This window comes from Heteronotia binoei, chromosome 4, assembly GCF_032191835.1.
Source record: "Heteronotia binoei isolate CCM8104 ecotype False Entrance Well chromosome 4, APGP_CSIRO_Hbin_v1, whole genome shotgun sequence".
NCBI classification, from domain to species: Eukaryota; Metazoa; Chordata; class Lepidosauria; order Squamata; family Gekkonidae; genus Heteronotia; species Heteronotia binoei.
This window is the reverse complement of record NC_083226.1, coordinates 147,394,118-147,419,552: the sequence shown is the minus strand read 5'-3', so window position 1 is coordinate 147,419,552 and position 25,435 is coordinate 147,394,118. Positions and strand designations below refer to the sequence as shown.

The following is a 25,435-nucleotide window of genomic DNA, read 5'->3' as shown; positions in this document are numbered from 1 at the left end:
AAATCTCCATAGGGAATAACAGAGTTCCCAGCAGACATTTCCCTCCCCTCCCCCCGCTTTCTGACGACTCTGAAGTGGGGGGAGGGCCTCCAAACCGGGGGATCCCCTGCCCCCACCTGGGGATTGGCAACCCTACAAGAACTGGACCCGAAATTAGTGTTTAAAGATAAAGATGGAAGATTTGTAGCGGTAGAAAAAATATTAAATGCAAAAAAACCATTGTTATTGGGACTGTATGCACCAAATGGAGCAAAGGATGCTTTTTTAAAAGACATTATACAACAATTTGATGAAGTGACATATGATCAAGTTTTGATAATGGGGAACTTTAATGGAACAATTAAGAATACACTGGATAGGTCTGGGGGAAAAAGAAATAATAAGGAAGGGAAATTGCCAAAGTCTTTTTTTTAATTGGTCAAACAAGAAAACCTGGAAGATATATGGAGAAAATTTAACCCTGAAGTGCGGGACTATACCTTTTTTCCAGCAAGGCATAATACTTTTTCCAGAATTGACATGTTGTGGGGCACTAAGGATTTAGGCCTTATAACAAAGAAAACAGAGATTTTACCTAAAATAGGGACTGATCATAACCCAATAATGTGGATGACAAAATTGTCTAAAAAGTCGAAAAGACGGAGATTAAATGAAGATTTACTACAGAATAAAGAAATAGTGACATCTCTAGAAAACGAAACTAAAGCTTTCTTCCAAATAAATGATAAAGAAGATATAGATTTTCAGACGGTCTGGGATGCTTATAAAGCAGTAATGAGAGGAATATTGATTACTCTGAATAATAAAGACAAGAGGGCAAAAGAAAAACATGCTGGACATTCAAAATGAAATAAAGAGAAAGGAAAGGGAACTGAGAAAAAGGCCAGGGAAAAAGAAAATTATGAGGGAGATTACAATATTACCAACACAAATGAGACATTTGTTAAATAAAGAACTGGAATGGAATTTGAGAAGATTGCTGCAGAAATCTTTCAAGGGAGCAAATAAACCTGGAAAATATTTGGCCTGGCAACTGAAGAAAAAGAGAGAAAGCAAAATTATTAATAAAATTGTGGTTGACGGAAGAAAGGTGGTAGATCAAGAAGGAATAAAAAGAGAATTTTTAAGTATTATGCTAAATTATTTAAGGGTGTTAAAATAAAGAAAGAAAAGATGGAAGAGTATTTACAAAACATTAAAATAGCACCCTTAACAGAAAATATGGAAAAAGTTTCGAATGATCCAATTGAAAAAATAGAAATTGAAGCAGCGATTAATGCAATGAAAATTGGAAAGGCACCTGGGCCAGATGGATATACAGCTAAATTTTTTAAAACCTTCAAAGAGGAGTTAGTACCGAAACTTCAGAAATTGATGAACATGATAAGAATAAAAGGGAAAATATCAAATACATGGAAGGAAGCTGTTATTTCGTTGATTCCAAAAGAAGATAGAGATGTCACGAATGTAAAAAATTACAGACCAATCTCACTATTAAATAATGATTATAAAATGTATACAAGAATATTAGCAGAACGGCTTAAACAACATCTGACAAATTTTATAAAGGAGGATCAAGCGGGGTTTCTCCCCAAAAGGCAAATAAGAGACAATATTAGAATTGTTGTAAATATTGTAGAATATTATGAAAGACATCCAGAAAAGGAAGTAGCATTATTCTTTGAGGATGCAGAGAAAGCATTTGATAATTTAAATTGGGACTTTATGTTTGCAGTAATGGAGAAAATGGAGTTGGGGGAAAACTTTATAAGGATGATAAACGCAATATATACTGAACAACGTGCAAGGCTATGTATAAATGCAGATCTTACAGAAGATATGATAATTAACTAAGGTACAAGACAAGGCTGTCCGCTTTCCCCGCTCTTGTTTATAAGGACTCTTGAAATCTTACTGATGCAAATCCAAGAAGACAAAGAAATAGAAGGATTAAAAGTAAAAGGATTTACTTATAAATATAGAGCATTTGCGGACGATATAATGTTTATAAATGAAAATCCCATCCAAGTAACACCTTTGTTGTTAGCTAAAATACAAGAATATGGAGAATTCCGATTGTGAAAGACAGTAAACAATTTAATAGATGTCAAAGAAAAATCTCAGAATTTGTGTGGGCTGGGAAGAAACCAAGAATTAAAACGAAAATTTTAACAGATGCAAAAGAGAGAGGTGGATTTCAATTACCAGACTTAAAATTATATCATGAAGCAGTTGGTTTAGTGTGGATAAAAGAATGGATGATGCTGTTAAACAAAAAACTCTTAGCTTTGGAAGGTCATGGAAATAAATTTGGCTGGCACGCTTATATGTATTATGGGGTAAAAAAGATGTTTTTTCCCCTCACCATTATATAAGAAACAACCTGTTAAATACGTGGATGAAATATAAGAAATTTGGGGATGAGAGAAAGCCGTTATGGATAGTGCCAGCAGAAGTAATAAAAATAACAGCTGAGATGGGTGAAGAAAAGTGGTTGTCATACAACCAACTATTAAAAATACAAAGTGACAAAATAGAATTGAAAACTGATGAAGAACTGAATAATAAATCTGATTGGTTTCAAATGCAACAAATAAAGAGCTTGGTGGAAAAGGATATTAAAACTGAAGGAATAAGAAAAGAGCAAACAGAAATGGAAAGAGTTCTGCTTGGAGATAATGAAAAATTAATTTCAAAACTATATAAGTTACTTCTAAAATGGTCTACGGAAGATGAAGTAGTGAAATCTCAAATGATAAAGTGGGCAATTAATGTAAATAAAGAAATACAGATGGAAACTTGGGAATATTTGTGGAAGAATTCTATTAAGCTTTCGACATGTCACAGTATTAAAGATAACTGTTTTAAAATGATGTATAGATGGTATATGACTCCTAAAAAGTTGGCAAAGATGAACAATAAGATGCCAGATAGATGTTGGAAATGTAAAAAACATGAAGGTTCTTTCTACCATATGTGGTGGACTTGTGAAAGAGCAAAAAAGTATTGGCAGATGATTCAACAAGAAATTTCTAGGATCTTGGGATATGAATTTAAGAAAGTTGCAGAGACTTTTCTGTTGGGATTACAAATGAAAAAATTTCCATAAGAAGATAGAACTATAATCTGGTACTTGCTTTCAGCTGCTAGGACATTGTATGCGCAGTTGTGGAAGCGAGAAAAAATACCAGAGAAATGGGATTGGATTGCAAAAATTATGACATGGAGTGAAATGGACCAATTAACAAGAATTTTAAGAGACTATGTTTTAGAAGTTTTCAAGATGGAATGGGAAAAGTTTAGAAGATATGTAGAAAAAGAGTGGAAAGTAAAAGGACATTGGACAATTTTTGATAATGATTAAGTATTAGAAGGAAGGATATTAATCTTTGTTTTCATTAGTTAAGGGTACCTTTAAATATTAGTATTTTAAGCAAATAACACCGGCGGGGGTCAAGTAATGGGGAGAGGGGTGGTTAGAAAGTAACATATGGGATAGATAAAAAGAAGTTATTAATGATGTAAGAAATAGATATTGCTACCATATGTTACTAAATAAAATTGTTTTAACACAAAATTCATCTCACCAAAACAAATGTAGATGTTACGGGCAACAACGATTGAAAACAGTTGTGAGAACATTAGGTAATGTAAAAGGTGAGTTTCCAATGCGGTGATAGAGAGTCACACACTGTCAGTGTAAAAACACCCACAGTTTCCTAATCAAACTTCAGCTTCATGCTGTCAATGCACATAGTTAAATGCATGTGTCTACCTTTTATACTTAAAATCTTCTGGGTTAAATTGAATATTGAGGACTCCAACATCATCTTCATCACCTCCAACAGGGACCAGGAGAGGTTTAATATCTTCCTCCATATCTGAAGAACACTCTTCCTATTGCAGTAAAACTATTTTAACCTGTAAAAAGGAAAACAAGAACTGTAGTTCATCTAATAAATAAAGTATTCCGTGCAAGTTACACATTTGTTCATTAAATCAGTTATAACAGTTAAAAAAAACATTAAAATCATCCCCACTTTTTTTTTTAACAAAATAAAATAAATTTTCCAGTTTTACTATCAGGAATCACTGCATTATTTTGATGGTTTTAAAAAATATATTATAATTGGACTTTAACAATTTAGGAATATCACTTACCACTTTAAGATACTGATCACCAGTTTTTAACAAGGGTCATATTTTTACTTGAATGATTCCCGTTAGTTATTAGCTCTTCCATCTGCCTCAGTCCTACACAAATCAAAGCACAAGAACACACTCACAATGATCACCACACCTGCATTCAGAGGCTCTGCTGGAATTTTCTCCTTTTGCATTGTGTGGTCCAACCTTATGCATGCTTACTCAGACACAAATCCTATAGAATTCTTTGGGTTGCCCTACTTGCGGGTGTGGTAGCTAACACACCTGGAGAAACATGTTCTGTCCCTTTAAATAGCACTCCACTAAGCCTCTCTTAAAGAGAGAGGGCATTTTGTTTTCCTCCAGGCAGCGAGCAACCTTACTTCCAGGTACTTAGGACAGAAGCCTGCCAACCCCAGACTCCATTCCAAAATCTCCACAAATTTCCTAACCCACAGTTGGAAATCCTAGTTCAAGAGGCTAGGTTAGCTATCTGGAAGCATTTAGATTTCCAGCAGAGGTTACTGAAGTCACACTTTCTGCATACCAGAAAAGGCTGCACCTATTGAACTTCTGTCTGTCAGAGTCAAGCTGTGAAACACCCAAAGTCACAATCTGGAAAAGAAAAAGGTGACAACCCTAATTTCTCCTGTAAAAAGATTTGTCTTTTACATCTGCATTTTATTTTTCAATATGGATACAGATTAATTACATCCCTGGTTAATATCATAGAGATTTGTAATAATTAAGTTAATTACCAGTTAGAGTGTTCTGCAGGCTGCTTCCAGAATGACTTGTTCCTTCTGCTCTACATAAAAAAAAATCTGTATAAGAAAACTGTCTGCAAATCACCTTATAACAATTAACAAAAATAAACTAGGTTTTTGTTCTTTCAAATATATTTTTTGTATTAAATTTTTCACGTAGGACAAATAAGTCACAGCAAGGGAAAGAAGACTGGACAGTGTTCCCAATCCATTGGATAATGATCATTGCCAGGAGAGATGAAGTGTAAATGTCTGGTTTTTAAGAGAAACAAAACACAGTTTCCAGCTGCATAGCCATGTGTTGGGTTGCTAGATCAAAACTATAAAGGAATCCTGTGACACCTTAAAGATTAACAGCTTTATTACAGCACAAGTTTTCATGGGATAAAGCCTACATAAAAGAGAGGAATTAAGCAACTCATCGAATCAGCAGATACACCATACTTTTTTACGGAGAAGAAACAACACAAAAACCAGCTGATTGCTTTAGGATGGAAAATTCAGCCCTAGAAAGTTAAAAGTTAACTGCACAAATATTGGTGGCTGACTGAAGTTATCAGAGTGTTGTAAAGTTGCTGAACCAGGGTTGTAAAGTTGCTTAAAAGTTCCTCTTATATTTACTTAACCCAGTAAGGATTTAGAACATAAATGAGCTACTTGACTGTACTTATTTCAGTCCCAGGTGGGGCTGTCAGCTGCACAGAGGGAAAAAAACATCCTGTCCCTTTAATAGAGCTTATTGGGATATTATCTGCGACCATGCCATGAAAAGCATCACCTGCCCATTTCCTTCCATTACAGCGACAGGACATTTTTCTGCAGCCTTGTCAACAACCCTAGTTACAAGACTTTCTTCTTCGGGTTGGCTTTGATGGCAGGGGAAGGGGGTGGAATTTAATTAATATTCTATCTCAACCACCACATATATAGAAGTAAATGTGTTGGTCTGCTGTAGAAGAGCAAGATGAAGTTTTGACTCCTGAAAGTTTATCCTGGAAATCTTGTTGGTCTTTAAGGTACTACTGAATCTTATGTAGTTGCCTGAGTCATACTACAGAGTGACCAAGATACATTCAAGCCTGTGTGGTGGGTGGGGACTGCAGGTCATTTATGTCTTTTGTCATCTCTGACATCATCTACAGTCTATGCTGTGATGACAAACATGCAGCCCAGGGACTGAATCAGGCCCCGAGCAACTGGTGGTTATCTGCTTCCTTCTCCCTCTTCCTTCTGCATCTCAGCTTGCTTTGCCAGGCTTGCTCAATTGCACAGTAGAGCAACTGAGCCAAGCCTCTATTTTCTCCATTTGCTGAGGTTCCTCCCTTGGGGAGGAAGGGGGGGGGGAGGCAGAGCTTGCTTTGCCAGGCTCTCTCAATTGCACAGCAGAGCTACTGAGCCAAGCCTTCCTTCTGTTGGCTGAGGCTCTTCCCCATCCTGGTCCCCTGGGGAGGGAAAGAAAGAGCCAGAGCTTTCTTTGCCCAGTTTCCTGTCTCCCATGGGAGAAATACAAAGAAAGCACATTCAAGACCAATGAGTGCTAATGTTTAAGCATGTTTTATTTTAAGTTTTAAAAATAATTGTGTTTGTCCGTATCCTTTATAAAGTGTATATCTCTGCTACCTAATCTTAAATAGGTACACATGGCCTGGCCCAACAAGGTCTCATTTATGTCAGATCTGTCCCTCACAACAAATGAGTTTGGTACCCCTGGTCTATGCTGTATTGGGAGCCACTCTTTCTGAAAGCTGCCTAAGAGAAGGAAGATAGATTCAAGTGGATAGTCATGTTGGTCTGAAACAACAACTTTTGAGTTTAGTGAAATTTCCATTTTAATGTGTACAACATGAAAACGTATACCTTGAATAAAACTCTGTTGATATTAAAGGTGCCACTGAACTCAAATTTTGTTCTGGGAAAAGGAAGGACATTCTTTTCCTAGTGTTAGCTAGAGTCTTGTCTCTCAAGTGCTGAGGAAGGAAGGGAAGGACAGATCCCGGTGTTAGGAAGAAAAACAGATTAGTGATGGGGATTAGGGGCCTCCCCATTCCTCTCACAACTACAGCAAAGGAAAAAGGCACACTGAGGAGTAGGAACTAGGGAATTCACATTAGAGCCCAACTTAATCTCGGAATCTAATTTCCTGTGGCAGAACTGAGTCAGTATGTGGCATTGGTACCTGAGTTCCCAACCATGTTGAATTTATGAGCACTTTTGCAATTCTGAAAACAAGTAGCATGTAGCACCATAAAATGGATGCCATCAAGACTGGGGGCAATTGTACAATCATGGGAGCTTCCAAACCAAATCTATTCCTATGAGGAAGGCAGCTGTTTTCCTGTGGAACCTCCTTGCAGGCACAAAACCCTGGACTATTCTGAAGTACCTCCTGCTTCAATTATGTGGAGGAAAGCTACTGGTTCTTTACTTTGGAGAAGAAGCAAGTGGGCACCATGACACCCAACAGGCACAACTTTGGGATCGCTGTTTGTCTAGGACCTTGGAGACCCAGGTTTAAATCTCCACTCTCTATGTAATTCATTGCATGACCTTAGGCCAGTTACAGTCTCCTGGCCTAAAATACATCACAGGGCTGGTGTTGTGGGAATAAAATGGAGAAGAGGACCAGATAATTTACATCACTCTCAGTTCCTTTTAGAGCAATGTAAATGAATCAACAGAGAATTAGTCTAAAGAGACCCAGCCCCACAATACACCTCACCTCTCTTTGTCCCTTCTCTCCTTGTATTATCATGATGCAACTTCACCAGTAAAATATGATGCGTTTATTGTTTTTACTGTATTATTATTACTGTATTATTGATATGATTTTTTAAAAATGTTGTAACCTGTCTTAATGTCCGGCTGTGCTGGAAGAAATGCTAGCCTAGAAATACTTTAAGCAAACAGTTCCTGTTTTGTCTTACTCAAAAGCTACAGTTGTATAATGGATTTTACTTGGAAATAAGTCTTACTATACCAATTTCACTGGAACTTCTGAATGAACAAGCTTAGGGTTGCAACTTTTACTTCCTGAGCTGAAGCAGAATGCTTAGACCAGCAGTTCTTAACTTTTAGTCTACTAACTAGATCCTTTTAAAAAGGCTAAAAAGCATTCAACTGAGCCTCATATATATTTAGTCAGCAAAATCCCAGCTCATTGGATGTTATTTTATTTCACAGAACTACACCTTGAAGAGACTTTTCCTGCTTTGCGGGTACAGCTGCTTTCTCACATCCATGAAACATAGAAAACGTGCTTTCCTGCCTCTGGTGCATCCACAGTGTTGTCCAACTTCAGTTCTGAGCAGTAAGAGGCTTGATGCACTGAGACCAAATAACAAATGTTTTGGCAGCTTGCTGTAACCAGTTTGGCAAGCATTTTGTTCACACAATCAATAATCAATTTTTATCTGATTAGATTTCGATTCCACATTTACAGAGGTTTTGAATGTCCCTGACAGGTCAGCTAGGGTTTTGTGGATACTGTCATAAAAGAACAGCAGGGTCACAGAACTATGAAATGCTCTAAGTATAAGATGAAAAGTAACTATGTAAGGTTAAAAATAAAATGAAGTACCGAGACTATTCATAATAACTAGTGACAATGCAGACTCCTTAGCTTTCTTTGGCAGCATCTGGACTGGACTACTGTAACCCATAGTATGTGGGGCTGTCTTCAAAAATAGTTTGGAAACTTCAGGCAGTTTGAAATTCTCCTACCAGCATGTCAATACTTATTGCAGTTAACAAGCCAAACCAATATTCTGCCAATTAACCTTTTAGTTGTGGCTTTAATCGTTAAAGCTCTTAACAGCTTGGGTCCAAAACACACAAGAGACTGTTTACACTCATACATTTTTGTGCATACTCTAAGATCACTGGAGGGACTTCAGATGGTCACAAGTGTATTTAGTAAGAAACTTTGTGAAGCTTCCCTCGTCTTGATCTACATCCCTCACTAAAACTCTTCTGAGGTGTGCAGAACACACAATCTAGCCCAGAAGCCCTTACAACAAGAATTTTATCCTTGTTTTTCAGGCTTGTTTAACAGTTACTTTTAAAAGTTATTATATGGGTATTAACACTTTTATGAGCAACTTTGGGCATACATTTTTGGATGGAATTCTTTTATTATCTCTGTGCTGAAAGGTCTGCACTGAATGTCCATTTGTTTCCAGGCACAATTCAAAGTGCTGATTTTTATCTTTAAATGCCTGGAGGCCAAGATCCTTGAAGGTCTGCTTCTGCTCATATCATCCAACCCATCAGTTGAAATCCTCTACTGAAGCACTGTTCTTTGCACCCCCATAGCTTTCTTCAGTGGTGACACTTCACCTCCAGAACACCCTCCTCTGTGAGGTTTGCCTTGTGCCTACCTTTCTTTTAGGTGCCAGGCTAAAGCATTCCTTTTTACCCAAGCTTTTAGCTAAGTAATTCAGTACAAAATTTTGCAGAATATTTCTAACCCAAGGAACATTTTCCTACACCATTTTGGCCTGTTCAGTGTGTATGGTATGCTGCTGTTATGCCTTGGCTTGTTGTACCAGTATCAGCTTATTTGTTGATTTGTTTTGATCAGCATCTGCTCATTTGATGCGCATCAGCTCATTTTAGTGGCTTGTTTAATGGCTTTTTAAGTGGGGTTTTAATTGTTTTTAGTTTCAAGTTGCCTCAAACAGGTCTCTGGAGAGGCAGTCAGTCAGTCAGTCAGTCAGTTTATTGCGGCTCTAGGCCAATCAACAACAACAACTCATCAATAACAGTACAACACAACACCAAGCCAAAATATAACACAACAATATAAAACTATGTACAACCATCAAAATAGTAATAAAATTATCTGACGTAGGCAACACTTAACTAAGGGCACCTTCTTTCAAATACAAACAGCATTAAGTTTCTTCCTGTCAAGGTCGGCAACATATAGAAACTTAGCAAGATCCAGAGAAAGGAGAGAGGCAGTGGAGAGGCAGTGCGCGCGCGCACACACACACACACATATTTGTTTATGATTATTACTCAGATTTCTTCTCCAACAGGGCCCCAAAGCATCTTAGAGATTCATTCTTCTCTCTCCCATTTTATTCTCTCAACAACAATCCTCTGAATTAGACTGAGGGTGTATGACTAGCCATAGTGACCTTCCATGGTAGATGTGGTCTTCAAACCTGGGTGTCCAAAACTAGTCCAACAAATTAACTACAAAGCGACAAATACATATCAGTGTATTAAATAAATACATTTTGGGAAATATAAATTTTGAATATTTCAGTTTCTTATTCACTACAAATAAGAAAACTTAATACACTAATTTCCAACATAAGCAAAGCACTTCTTAAAACCTCATTTATTTCAATAAAACAGTTAAGCACAATTTAATTTTCTTCTGCTAAAATTAATTGGGCTCAAAATAGCTTTACTTTTAGCTAGAGTACAACAAAGTTTTCCTTTTAAGTTCTCAATATTTAAAATTAAAGGTTTCATTGTGAAAGACATGACAAAATCACCATTAGTTAGATCATTCATTCCACTGAAAATTAAATGATTAAGGAAAGTTTCCTACCAATTTGAAATGTTATGCTTTTTTGCTTTAAAAATATCCAACTAAACTTCTGTTGTGTTCTAAAACAGTCACAACCTTCTAATTCTATTGGAGCCCACCGAGTTAGAATGGTATAAAGGCTTAAAGATGGCATTGCTTGTAATTTACCATTGCTGCTAAATCTCAACTCCTACACTGATTTTAAAAAAGAAAAGAGAAAAGAATGAAGACTACAGTTAAAAATGATTACCACTTAATGCGGCTCATTCTAACGCAGGCACTTGATGGTAATTGCATGAATTCACCGAGTCCTACTCGCATAGAATTACAACCTAAGGTACAAAAACCCACTGAGTGTTGTCCGAACCAAATAAAAGGGCTGATTCTCTACCTGGAATCCCTTCCGCTGATTCTCGTGTAGAACATTCGCAACTCCCTTGGCTGAATATCTCTTAACCGCAATCGATAAACAGGAAGAATTGTTGCCGCTCTAAGCATAGAGACGGGACTGAACTCCATGCATCAGCACTTCCGGTCTGCCATAGAAGTGGCATTCCACTCCAGTTTTTAATGCAAAGCAACTAGGACTAGCAGCATAGAGGAAGCAAGAGAAGAGAGAAGCCTAGCGTCTCATGCCATCCGTGACTTCCGGTTCGATTTTTACACATTTTGCACGGCGCGAGAGCCTATTTGAAGTACTTTCTCGGAATGTTTGTGTTCATGTGTTTTGCTATTATGTGATTTATGTAGTGGCTTTCCTTTCGACATAGGTCTGTTGTCAGAACACTCCGACTAGGCAAACAATGTGCAAGGTTTTGGGTTCTGTTTTGGGGGAAAATACACATTATTATTTTAAAACCCTAAATATTGTAACAGAACATATGTAAGGACATATAAGGAACACGGAACGGAAAGGGAACAATTTTTGTAAGACGGGAAATGTTAATCTGTTTATTTTATTTCATTTCTCTCTGATACTCAAGGCAGACTCTAGAATTTTTTAAAAACCCTGCAGTAAAACGGTACAATGCATACAATAAACAACACGACAAAGCTGCTTAATATTAAATACAGCACGTTGTTGCTCCATATATACATATATAGCTAAAATGTTTTCATTATTTTAGACATATGGATGCTATTGATAGGGTTGCCAGGTCTCTGTTCAAAAATACCTGGGGACTTTGGGGTGGATCTGGGAGAGGCAGGGGAGGGGCCTCAGCATGGTACAGTGCCATAGGTTCCATCCTTCAAAGCAACCGTTTTCTCCAGGGGAGCTGATCTCTGCCAGCTGGCGATCAGTTGTAAAAGTGGGAGATCTCCAGGCCCCACCTGGAGGCTGGCAAACCTAACTGATACTTTTTTTTTTGCCTACCCTTTACATTGAATTGTATGTCTGGATTTATGCTAAAGCTAAGTAAACGGCAATTTAGGGTCCAAATTATGAGGGAGCTCGAAATTAAATTACTGGTTTGGGGAATCTTTATCTTGGCGTAGCATGTCTTAATGCAGTCCTGCATTCAGACCTGTGTTGCAATCAGGCTTCATTTTGGGCAGGAGCTCACAGGAGCAGAGCTCTGGAACCTCTAAATTTTATTGTGCTCTTTCTTTCTTACCCCCCCCCCCACCAACCTGCCCAAAATTGCTTCTGGGCTCCATTGTTCAAATCCCCTGTGAGAATTTTGCAGAACTCTAAGGTTTGACAAACTTTCTAATATTTTTCCCAACAAAAAAAAGGGAAATATATAAAGCATAGAAAGCAGACAGATGGAAATCTTCATTATGCCATTGTGGCCATATAGGATAAAGTGATTTTAAAAGTATGATGGGAGTAAGGTTTTATTATGTAAATTACAATTCAAGAAGTATTTTAAGGTAGATGAGTTGTGCTAATGAGCTCTGGCACCTCTTTTTCTACAAAATGACCCCTGGTTGCAATAGTTCTCCCTCCACCCCTGCTCTGCTTCTGCAGTTTATAGCTTCACTAGGCTTGGATCTGACTTCTAGTTTAGAAAGGTTTATGGCTTCTGAGTGTGGTTTGAGTGTTCTAATTTTACGCTTTCAGATTCAAACAGGCTTTTAATGACCAACTACTAGGTTGGATTTCCTCCTCCACACAGTATGTACAGATGCAATGACCACCCCAGCTTGCCATTTCCCAAGAGTCAGACTAAATGGTACTGGGAAGGACAAAAAATTAAATTAAGACCTGAGAATCTCCTGTCTGGAGACTGACAACCCCTCCCTGTGGGTGTACTTGCTAGAACAAGTTAGTCTCATGATAGAATGGCAAAGAAAGAATAGACTTGTGTATTCTTCCAAGTTTCAGGACGCTGCTGAACTCTTAAGATTTGACAAACTTCTAATATTCCGCCCCCCCGCCCTGCAAAAAGGGAAAATATATAAAACATAGAAAGCAGACAGATGGAAATCTTCATTATGCTACTGTGGCCATATAGGATTAAATGATTTTAAAAGTATGATGGAAGCAAAGTTCTCTCTAAGCTACAGAGTCTTGCGAGCAAAAACTTTACAGGTAAAGTTGTGAGCTACTGCATAAATTATTGTGCTCTGGGGTCATCCTTCCTGAGCTAAGACAAAAATGTGTGAGCTGGAGGCTAAAAATCTGTGAGTTAGCTCATGCTAACTCAGCTTAGAGGGAACACTGGATGGAAGTAAGGTTTTATTATGGAAAAGGGGTGTAAAAAATTAACATGTCATTAGGCAGGTGCTAGGAGCCCAGGGCCAGCTTGCCCACTAGGCAAACTAAGCAAATCCCTAGTTGTCTGCTTCCCCCACCCACCCACTTACTTTTTAAAGCTCGGGGAACCAGCGACAAAGCACTGGGTCCTGGAGCTCCTTCAAGGCACCCCCACCCCCGCTGATCAGCAGGAAAAGTGGCAGGGAGGCTGGTACTCCTATGCCAGCCTTCCGGCACTCTCCGGACCATCAGTGCTGGGGCGGCGGCAAAAGGAAGGATCAGCAAGCTACTGAAAAAGTGGTGGCTGCCACCGCCGCTTCCTCCCCACTTCCTCCTGGATCACATGGGAGGGAATTGGGGAAGAAGTGGCAGTGGCAACCACTGATTGGCAGGGGTGGGGGGCACCTTGAAAGAGCCCTGGTTTCGATGCTTTGCTGCCGATTCCCTGGGCAATGGCATTAAAGATTGGGAGGGAGGAAGAGAAGGAAGGGGAGGCACCATGGAGGGCGGTGGAAGGGCGGCAAGGCGTGGCACAGCGAGGCAACCATGTCCACATGAAAACCAAAATTACTGGTTCAGGGCTCTAAACTTGACATCATAGCATGTCTCAATGTGGCCTTGACATTCAGGGCTGTGTTACAATAAGGTTTTCACACCCACACCCTTCTGCTCTTTGTAGCTTTGAATCAGACCACCTGATCTTTACAGGAATTACCCATTGGGAGGGACAGGACTCCTGGCTTTCCTTCCAAGTTCTGAGGCCTTGCTTCTGTGTCTCCCACTGCCCAGCATCTGCTCACCATGGGGACCGTTTACTGCTTTGTGAGCCTCTGGAGGAATAGCCACTTGCCAGCTGACGGCCTTTCCTTGGCAATACTTTTAAAATAGCATGTTCATGATGCTGGCACTCTATGTGGTACAGAGAAAAGAACCACTACCAGCATCAAAAGTTATAAAGTATTTATTAAAGAGAAAGTGTTCACAAGCCTACTTTTAGCATAGCACCAGACTGAGCAAGGGATTCAAAAGAAATTGATCAAATTCAATTCCTCTGTCCCTCTCTCTATACCTATCAGATGTTAAAATATCAGACAGACTCCTTAGCTTAGGACATTACAGATTTCCACAGAGTGTCCTTTACCTTGAAGTTTCCTTCAGCTCCTCAGGCCAGCACATGGTCGCTTCCTCCAGACCTCAGCTAAGACTTCGGTCTGCTTTGATGGACTCTACACCCAAAAGTGCTTTCTCCTCACTCCCCTGAGTTTTATCCCCTCTCTTTTCCTCATCCACTGGCCAGATCAGAAAAGCTTTTGATTTATTTAATTAAGTATTTAATTCCTCCAAATCTCTGTTCCCTGCTTGGAGGGGGGGGGGCAGAACTTGAAACTTTTAAATCTCAGAACAAAGCTTTTGATCATTTCAAACCTCCAAAGAATGAATTAATTTCTCCATGAACCATGTGATAAATAGCTTAAGCATGACCATTAGTGGACTACAGCCCACTTCTTCAGATGCAAGAATAGGCAGATATGGAGGGGGGCATTACTTCATGTGTTATAATTGAGTAATATGTACAAATGCAATGACCGGGATAGCCCGAGTTCATAAGACCGAGTTCATATTTGGATGGGAGATCTCCAAGGAATACCATCATTGTGACAAAAAGGCCAGCAATGGCAAACCACCTCTGAAAGTCTCTTGCTTTGAAAACCCCTATGATGGCCCCTCACACTTCCCTCCCCCAGAGGTAGATTTTCTCTCCAAAATTTTGTTCCCTTCTGTGACTGAGCCGCCCCCAATAACATGGTTTTCTTCTTTGTCTTCAAAAGACTGTGCGTCCCACCCTGTCATAGAGATATAATTTGGCTTTTTGCCTGCCCCTGGAATCTCAGGGAAAAATAAGGACCCTTCTTGGGTTGAACCCCTTCAAATGGCACTTGAGACAATGTGAAAGTCAACGAGAACAGAAGACTGTATATAAAAGACAGGGAGACATCAACTGTGATCACGAGTTGTTAACTCCAAGGCAAAAATCAGTGATTGCACCAATTGTAATTCTTTATACAGGCAAATGAGAGCTATTGAAGATTACTTTCTTAGTTATTGTGATCTTAATAATATTGAAAGGCTTTTATCCTGTGTTTTCCATACACTACAATGCTTCTTAATAGAGTTTCCTATTTCTCCTCTTATTATTGAGGCTGGAACCTTCTTTCAGTACCTCCCTTCCTTTAATCCCTACTTTCTATCTAGTTCTTGAGATGTCTCAAGTAGTTTCCTTTCACAACAGACCAGGGATCACATCCTCCCAGAGATAACTCTCTCTAACTGGGCAGGGATTCTTCTTATTTCCCTGGAAGTTATATCCCTTTTCCTTTGACCTGAATGGGAGTCTCTTCTCGCTACCCAACAATCTTGTCAAATTTCATTTCCCGTTCTTGTGTCTAAAATAGGTTTCTACATGTGCTAAGACTCAGACTCTTTCAGTTCTTCAGCTAAATTCTTCCTCAGAGCAAACGTTCAACAGTTAAGGTACAGAATCATCTCTCTTCTCTCAAATCAGGAATTTGTCAGAATGTCCATTCCCCTTCAGCACCCAGCCAATAAAAATATCTGCCTTTAGCTGGAGCTGGCTAATCAGAGTGCTTGGAGTAGCCTGCCACTCAGAGTTCTCCATTCTTGAGAATTAACTCTTCACCTCCCAGTATTCTGATAGTGCAGCATTTTAAAGCCTGTTTTAAGGGCTGCCCATCACAAGGTGTTCGTAAATCAGCTGTGACTTGATGGCAAAACAGCAACAATCTGTATGGATAACAGAAAGTACAAGAAACATGTGTTTTCTGTGCTGCATCTCCTATACTATACAAACTTTATTTAAATACAGATCCTGCGTTACAATACAATGCTTTGTTAGCAGAGGCTGCAGACAAGTTATTTGTTATGCCCTACATCAGTGGTCCCCAACCTTTTTGGCACCAGGGACCAGTTTTGCAGAAGACAATTTTTCCATGGACCAGCGGCAAAGGGGATGGTTTTGGGATGATATAATTGTGCACTTTATTTTGGTGTGGTGATTAAGTGTGCAGACTCTTATCTGGGAGAACTGGGTTTGATTCCCCACTCCTCCACTTGAAGCTGCTGGAATGGCCTTGGGTCAGTCATAACTCTTGCAGAGCTCTCTCGCCCCACCCACCTCACATGGTGTCTGTTGTGGGGGGAGGAAGATAAAGGAGATTGTGAGCCACTCTGAGATTCGAAGTGGATGGTAGGATATAAATCCAACATCGTCTTCTTATTATTGTTACATTGCAATATGTAATGAAATAATTATACAACTTGCGGCTTGGTTGCTAACAGGTCATGGACTGGTACTGGTCCACAGCCTGGGGATTGGGGACTCCTGCCCTACATTATTTAAAGGGAGGCCCCAGTAGAAAATTGCTGTATTAGAATTGATCAATAGGTTAACACAAAAATATCACCAACCAGGCTTTTGAACCTTTCCCACAACATTTTACTTTCACTGCTAGCTGGAAACCCCTTTTCTGCATTTAAAGGGGGGAAAATGAGTTTATGATCTGTGGAGCTGATGAGTAAGGGTGTGTAAATAAATTTATATAATATAGACAAAAAAGGTTGGTTGAAAGGTTACGATTAAGACAAATAAGTTGGTTTGTTGTAATTGTATTTTGCTTTGCTGCCAAGATATTTCTGGAATTGGTTAAACAGTAAATATGTTTCTCTGCTTTATTTTCCTTTCCCATTTCTAGTGTTCATATTTTTCTTGTTCTTTTTAAATATATGTATGAAATATTAATATTTTGGTTTAAAAAAACAAAAAACCCTGTGATGTAGAATGTGACTTAGCATTGCCAGATATAGATTATGAAATATTTGGGAGACTGGGGGGTGGAACCTGGAGAGGGTGGAGTTTGGGGAAGGGAGGGGCCTCAGCAGGTATGACATCATAGAGTCCACCTCCCAAAGCAGCCATTTTCTCCAGAGGAATTGATCTTGGTTACTGGAGATCAACTGTAACAGTGGGAGACCTGTTGAATTCTGAAGGGGGTGAAAGCTTGCGTACTATGTTGGATTATTTTGACTGGTATAGCCTGATTTTTCTCATGCATACTGAAATCTGAATTTATTTCCATGCACCCCTATTTTTCTTGTGGCAGATGCCTTACTTTTTAAGCTTGTCTACTGACTTTTATGCTGCTAAGCATCAATTGCATCTCTGGTATAGTAGAATTATTTTGTCATCTGCCTACAAGATGGTGGGCTTTTAAAAACACATACTGATTAACTGAGCAATACCCAACTTTCTCCCCAATGAGGACTCAGAGTGGCTTGCATCCCTCTCCTCTCTTCTATTATATCCTCACAATAACCCTGTGAGGTAGGGTGTTGCCAGCTCTGGGTTCTGAAATACTTGGGAGATTTGGGGAGGCAGTAGAGCCTGGAAAGGGTGGAGTTTGGGGAAGGGAGACCTCACCTCAGCAAGTTTAACACCATAGAGTTAATCTTCCAAAGCAGCCATTTTCTCCAGGGGAACTGATTTTGGTTACTGGACATCAACTCTGATAATGGGAGACCTGGAGGTTGGCAGCTGTAGTGTGACTGGCTTGTGGTTACCCAGCAAGCTTCCATGGCACAAATGGGAATTTGAACCCTGGTCTAACCACTATGTCACAGTGGCCCTCACGCTCCACCTTGGCAGTGTCCGGTGAAATTTTTCCTCACGAGGTGCTGCATTTTAAGAAGTCTGCTAAAAATGAAAAATCAAATAGATTCCTGACTTGTCTTGCTGACAACTTCCTTTTCCAGAAAGTGCTATCTTGGATTTGATTCTCACAAACAAGGAAGAATTGATTGAAGAAGTGGAAATAATGGGCACCCTGGGCAGTAGTGACCATATGGTTTTGGAATTCACAGTCTTAGGAGAGGGAAAAGCTATATAAGTAGTCAGACTTATAGGTTGGACTTCAGAAAGGCAAACTTTGATAAACTTAGAACTATGCTGGGTAAAATCCCATGGTCAGAAATACTCAGCACATTACAAAAGAGACAATTCCAGGCAGTAAAGACAGACACAAAACCTATGTGACATGGTTAAAGTATGACATTTTATTAGATTAAATTTGATTTTAACACATTGTGTCAGTTACCATCCAAGACAGGGCAACTGACCAATGAAAGCAGTGCAGAGAAAGCAAAAAACCTGGGTCTTGGGGAAAAATTCTTCCTCAGCTCCAAATTGGCAAAGCAGCCTGCGCTCTCTGGTTAAAATAGTGGACACTGCAGTGACAACAAGGAACTAGTTGAACAGCTGTTGTCTTCTACCTTTGGCAGATTGCCTCTTCTAATGAGAGGGTGCTTCTGAATCCTGAAAGAGAATGTTACCTTCCTCATCTTCTACCTTTGGCAGGTAGCCTCTCCAAATGAGAGGAAGCTCCTGGATTCTGAATGGGAATATTACCTACCTTGTAATTTACCTTGGGCAGTTAGCCTTTCCAAATGAGAGGGTGCTCCTGGATTCTGAATGGGAATGTGACCTACCTCGTCTTCTACCTTTGGCAGGGAGCCTCTCCAAATGAGAGGGTGCAACTAGATCCTTAAAGAGAATGTTACCTACCTCATCTTTTTTCTTTGGCAGGTAGCCTCTCCAAATGAGAGGGCGCTCCCGGATTCTGAATAGGAATGTTACCTACCATCTTCTACCTTTGGCAGGTAGCCTCTCCAAATGAGAGGTGTTCCTGGATTCTGAAAGGGAATGTTACATACCTCATCTTCTATCTTTAGCAGGTAGCTTCTCCAAATGTGCACCTGGATTCTGAAAAGAATGTTACTTACATTGCCTTCGCCAACCTATGGCAGTTAGCCTTTCCAAGTGAGAGGGTGCACCTGGATCCTGAAAGAGAATGTGACCTGCTCCATCTTCTACCTTTGGCAGGCTGCCTCTCCTAATGAGAGGGTGCTCCCGGTTCTTGAAAAACAACAACAGGTTGCTTACCTATAATTGATGATCTTTAGGTGGTCATCAGTACATTCACACCCTTGTCTCCAAGACCAACTCTCTGGTAGTGACATCCTTTTCCAAGGATAAGCACACTGTTTCCTCACCATTAGATAAGGAAGGCAAGAGATTAGACTCCTTTCACAGAAAATTCTACCCACAGCAGCTCTAGGCATCAAGAATGGCAACTACCTCACTTGTCTTGGGCGCTACCAGTTCACTCTTTGGGACCAACTTACTGTGCTATTACCTTCTCTCCCAGAAGACAAAAAGTAGATGCTAGAAAAAAATTCAAAAGGAAGGCATGATGGTGGCCAAACAAGATGTCAATTCTGTCAAATACAACCTTCACACCTTTGCCAAAACTCTCACATCAGCAATTGCCTTGTGATGCCTCTCCTGGCTATGCTCTATGGGACTTAATCCAGACACAAAAAGAGCCATTGAAGACCTTCAATTTGATGGAGTGGGTTTGTTCCATGCCACTATGGGTACTGCTTTCCAAGAAATGGACAAGAACATTAAGGCCACTTAAGGCCTTTTGGAACTTGAATGTTACATCCTCCTCTCGCCAATATAAGCCTAGATCCTGGTCCCATTGTACACTGGGCAGAACATTCCCAGATCCTTGCTGTCTTCTATCTTTGCCAGGTAGCCTCTCCTAACAAGAGGGTGCTTCTGGATCCTGAAAGGGAATTTTAACCTTTATTGCTGTCTTCTACCTTTGGCAGGTAGCCTAATGAGAGTGTGCTCTACAATTCAGAATGGGAATGTAACTCTACATCACTGTATTCTACATTTGGCAGGTAGCCTCTCCTAATGAGAGGGTACTTCTTAATCCCTACAACTCCATCTTCTGTAGGTGCCTCCCCTAATGAGAAGATGCTGGGTCCCTCAACTGACGCAGCATGAGAATGCAGCACCCCTCAGTCAAGCAGGCCCTGGGAGGAAGCTGACTCTTGAGAAGTCTTGCTTCTACTGAGGATAGTCCAGAAATGCTGCCCTTTCATAGAAATTCTCTAATGTCCTAGAGAACATGGACTATTATGAGGTTACAGAGGCTGTCTTGGCTTCATTGTGACTGAACAGATACTGAGCAGCCATCTGTCCTTGTTTTGCATTGCAGGAGAGTGTGTGTGTTTATAGAACTCTAGAACCATGATTGGTCCCAAACCCTCCCACCCGCCCCATCCTTAAAAGATGCCTGCCTAAAATGGAGAGGTGGGGGAATAGTGGGATTTGGGAATGCAATTTTTAAAAAATAAAATATCACAGCAGAAAAAGAAATAAACTAAAAAATATATAAAATGCTGTGAGCATAGGAAGGCATGAAATGGCAGGGCACTGCAAGCTTCTCTCCCTACCCCTGCCCCTTGGTCTACTCGGAATGCCTTTGGTTCTCCAGGTGTAATGTTCCCCTTTGACTTTGGTTGTGTGTTCCCAAGTTAGAGTACTCACTCAAAGCACCCATTCCAGACCATTCAGCAGAGAGAAGCTGTCTCAGAACACCAGCCATTTGCAAGGAGATGGCTGAAGCTGCTGGTTTTTGGCATTAACTCTGAAAACTAAAACAAATGCTCTAAGCAATAGGACCAAACTAAATCATACAGATATTAGAGTGGGGGGGGGGGAACAAACTGTTTCAGTACATACAAAAAGTACTGAAGAAAACACAGAATGGATTTTCTGGCCACAGACTACTCTGGGAATGGAAAATCCACTTCACATTTTCTTTGCAATGTTTTTTTTCTTTGTTTCAATGGAGCCCAGAGACGCCAGTGTCAATGAAGGCAACCCTGCTTCCTGCAGCTCAATCCTGAAAGGGTGAGGACAGGCAGGGGAGGGAATGGGGAGAAAAGAGCCGCAGGCCTGATTAAAGCCCTTTGCAGGCCGCTTCTGGCCCACAGGCCAGGAGTTTGACACTTCTGTTGTAGTATGTTTAATATTAAATATTCAGGATGCTTTAGTGTATAAATAATTAAAATCAGGGCTTCTTTGTAGCAGGAATTCTTTGCATATTAGCCCCCCCCCCCCTGCGATGAAGTCAATCTTTCTGGAGCTTACAGTAGGCCCTGTACTAAGAACCTGTAAGGAATTGGAGGATTGGCTACATCAGGGGTGTGTGGCTTAATGTGCAAAGGAGTTCCTGCTACAAAAAACCCCCTGAATAAACCTGGAAGTGCTATTTTCTAAGTTTTCTTAGGCCAGGTTTGAAATTAGAGTTGATTCTCTGTATAGAGACTGATACAATGAAGTTATTGTAATTAACAAGAATTTGAGCTGACATTTAAATGTAATTTAAAATTTATTAGAGCTGAAAAGCAAGCTTGCACAACCCACACGTAAGTGAACATTGTTGCTTCTTGTGGAGCACTGCTGTGGTTATAACTCTGAGTTAAATAGAGCAGGGGTTCCCAACCTCTTGTCCATGGACCAGTACCAGTCTGTGGCCTGTTAGCAACCAGGCTGCGGAGTGAGGCAGAGAGGCACCACACTGCCCCTTTCGCCCACCCAGGTCCAGGCAGATGAAAAAGGAAGCGTAGCCTCACTTTGAAGTACTACCTCTTTAATTCGCCTGGGTCCTGGGGTGGGTGGAAGGGGCAGCGTGGCAGTGACCTTTGCCTATCCTTCATTTAAAGACCCCCATGGGGGGCAGGGATAGGATGTGGAGCATTCTGAGGCAGCAAAACCCCCTGCACCCCCACCCCAACTGGTCTGTGGAAAAATTGTCTTCCACAAAACCGGTCCCTGGTGCCAGAAAGGTTGGGGACCACTGAAATAGAGGACTTCATAGGGCTGCCAGCTCTGATTCAGAAATACCTGAAGATTTTGGGGTAGAGGCTGAGAAAGGGAGGGTTTGAGAGGGGGAGAGACTTCAGTGGGGTATAATACCAGAGTCTACCTTCCAAAGCAACCATTTTCTTCATTTTGTGATTGATTTTGCTTCCCATGGCAGCCATTTCATGGTGGCATCCACTTGCTTCCCATGGCAGCCATTTCATGGTGGCATCCACTTGTTTTTTTCAAACAGGATTGGAAAGCCCTGAATTAGGATAAGGGTTACCAACAGGCCTTGAGAAAAAAGTTCTGTCCCTTTCAATGGAGGTTGAATGCGTGGGAAAAGGCAGCTGAAGCTAATATTACATGGTCATTAAGCCTGTTTCTACAGAAAGCTGGCAACACTATATAGAACTGGGGTGCTTCTATTATGACTTCATGAAACTATCTTTAGCAATAATTCCAGAAGGTTAGCCATATTAGTTTATTGCCACAAAATAAAAGTTTACTGGCATTTTTGAGACTAACAAAATTTGTTCCAGTGTAAGAAAACGTACTCAGAGAAGTCTTTTGCCATCACAATGGAATATCACCAGATACCAAATTTTGCAGGATTAATTTATTTCACTATTTATGAACAAAATTTGTTCAGCATGTATGCTAGGCCTTACTAATTCTCTTCACCAAGTTTTAGCTATAAAGACCCCCCTTCAAATTGGAGAGGATACCAAAACATGCATCATGATCCATGCATTTTTTCTCATAAGCAAAACCCATGGCATTTAAAGGTAATTAAGGTCTATTTCTGATATGATTCCTGTATCTTTAACAGGTAAATAATTGGAAACATTGAACAGGTGAACTATCTGCTACTGAATATCTATAGTTATTAAAGACACAGGAGCCTGGACTCCACCCCCCCCCCTCAGTTCTAAGATTTAAAAAAACTTAGTGCTATATCTTATATGGTTATTATTAAAGCACATTTTAAACCTTTTAGGTTAAGCTACTACCTGTTATCCTGAATCCTGTCATTCATTTTAGTATGTCCCATCTGTTATGTTTTCTTGTTAGATCACTATTATAGAAAACAAATGAGATTTTTATTTTAGCTGTAATCTGGGAACAAAACAGCATTTTGTCACTCTATGAAAGAAAGAACACAGAAACTTGTTATTTGAAAATCTTCCAGGCAGAAGGGGTTTTTTTTTTTGGGGGGGGGGGGCTTTAAAAAAAACCAAACTGCTTTGTTTGTGCAAATACAGTGAATTGGGTTCAACCCTGCATATTGAAGCGAGTGGGATCTGAGGCTTATAGTGAGTTAAGGCAAGTCTGTGATATGTCACCAGCAGTGTTCCCTCTAAGCTGAGTTAGTGCAAGTTAGCTCACAGGATTTTAGCCTCCAGTTCACACATTTTTGTCATAGCCAGAAAGGATGGCCTCAGAGCAAACTCATTTATGCAGCAGCCAAATCACTCGCTCACCTTTAATGCCAGTAGCTCACAAAGTAGAATTTTTGCTCACAAATCTCCTGCTTAGAGCAGGGGTCCCCAACCACTGGGCCATGGACCAGTACCAGTCCGTGGCCTGCTAGCAACTGGGCCACAGATTGAGGCAGAGCAGTCCTGAACTAAAGAGGCAGCACAGCCTCACTCAAAGGCTGCCTCCCCTTACAGGGTCCCAGACCAGTAGAAGGGGCAGTGCTGCTGTGACTTTAGCCTACCCCTCATTTATAGACTCTTTAAATGGGAGAGGGAGGCAGAAACAGCCCCAGTTCCCCCCCCCATGGGGGGGCAGGGATGTGGCATGGGGGGGGGGGAGCCTGGGGTGGCAAAATCCTCAGCGCCCCGCCTCCCCAGTCTGTGGAAAAATTGTCTTCCACAGAACCGGTTCCTGGTGCCAAAAAGGTTGGGGGCAACTGGCTTAGAGGAAACACTCGTCACCAGTACCATTTAATGAGCTTTATGGCAACTGGAGCTCAGTCCTATATGGAGGTAACAAACAACACTGTATCATATTACAGGTTTCCTGTAAACTGTTCATTGTCTACATCAGCATTCAACCAGCAGTATGGGAGAGTGTATATAGAGACCACAGGTGAGAAGGAACTGAGGCTCAGCAGCTGTCCAATGTTACCTCTGTATTGCAAGGCAGCAGGTTCTGAGATGGAAACTGTATATTTCTGCAATGTGTGGATGTCCCATTATGGGTGGCCAAACCAAACAGTGCATTGCTGTTGAAACTGAGTTTCAATTTTCCATGAAGCTTGTTTGATTACTGGACTACTGCATTCTCTCAACCTAACCTAGATCACAGGGTGGCCATGATAATAAAATGTGGGAGAACCTAACAATGAGATAGTGGAGGTTATGGTTGGGAAGATAAGCAGCCAAGGATGCCAGCCTCCAGCTTAAACCTTGGGAAATTGGGATCCCCTGAAGAAAGCTGATACTCTGATGGGTGGACTCTATGGCATTGTACTCACTGAGGTCCCCCATCCCCCCAAGGTTCTACCCTCAATCTCCGGAAGTTTCCTAGCCTGAATCTAGCAAGTACCTTCCACATCCCCGCTGGTGGCCAGAGGGGACCCAATAACCGTGCAAGCAACCTAATTATGATCTCTTCATACCAGATACCGGGTATATTCCCACATTCATATAATCTGAAATAATTAACTCCACTAGAACAGACGCTAGTTTAAACGGTTTCCTCCAGGCCTACACAACAGTTTGCAGGTAGATAAGGCTGAGGTTTACACAGAGTGGATTACAACAACCTAGAGTTACCAGCCTTGGGCTGGGAAATATCTGGAGATTCTGGGGATGCAGCCTAAGGAAGGCAGGGCATAGCATAATGCCATAAAGTCTACCTTTGAAAGCAGCCATTTTCTCCGCGCGAACTGATCTGTCGTTTGAAGACCAGCTATAACAGCAGCTCTCCAGCCGCCACCGGGAGGTTAACAACACTGCAACAAGCCTGTAAGATTGTAAGAGATGTAGTGTTTTCCCCGCAAGTCATGTATTTCAGCCAGAATTCTGCACGATACACACTGACTCAACACAATGGGGATGTGCTTCCGCATAGTATCGAGTTGCTTATCACCTTAATATTTCGCCCAAATTATCCGTTTTTCAATAGGGACGATTTCCTCTACGCACACCGAAAGAAAAACTTTCAGAAGCTCAAAATGCAAATCTGCCATCGAAACGCAAACTTTTCCTAAGCCTCACTGAGTTAAACATCTAAGCAAATTAATCATATCTATGACTGGGTTTTGCAAAGCGGCAGTGCAATCCTAAAGAGAGAGAGAGTTCCACCCTCCGAAGTCGATTTCAGTCAATTCCCTTATAAAAGGGATGTGGCCATGTCCAGTACTACACGGCTGCTGTGCTGACATGGTTCCGGTTAATCGAAAGCGAAACCCAGGCGTCGCTCCAAGCAACGCCCAAAGTACAAAGTCCCTTCTTCGGAGGGAAGCAAGCCCG

The 25,435-nt window shown here is 40.8% G+C and overlaps 2 protein-coding genes across 2 annotated transcripts in view; one reads left to right on the top strand and one right to left on the bottom strand.

The window, feature by feature from the left end:
• The window catches only part of SLC38A9 (solute carrier family 38 member 9), a 69,872-nt gene extending 58,874 nt beyond the window's left edge, over positions 1-10,998 (bottom strand). The window contains exons 1-4 of the mRNA XM_060235979.1: positions 10,847-10,998; positions 4,905-4,949; positions 4,162-4,254; positions 3,776-3,921 (exon numbers count right to left, since the gene is read on the bottom strand). Of these exons, the coding sequence (XP_060091962.1) occupies positions 3,776-3,879 (104 nt within the window). The 5' untranslated portion in view covers positions 3,880-3,921; positions 4,162-4,254; positions 4,905-4,949; positions 10,847-10,998. The remainder of the gene's footprint in view (positions 1-3,775; positions 3,922-4,161; positions 4,255-4,904; positions 4,950-10,846) is intronic.
• DDX4 (DEAD-box helicase 4) overlaps positions 10,856-25,435 on the top strand; it is a 71,748-nt gene continuing 57,168 nt past the window's right edge. Inside the window, exon 1 of the mRNA XM_060235977.1 lies at positions 10,856-11,106. The gene's annotated coding sequence lies outside the window, so the exon portion shown is untranslated. The remainder of the gene's footprint in view (positions 11,107-25,435) is intronic.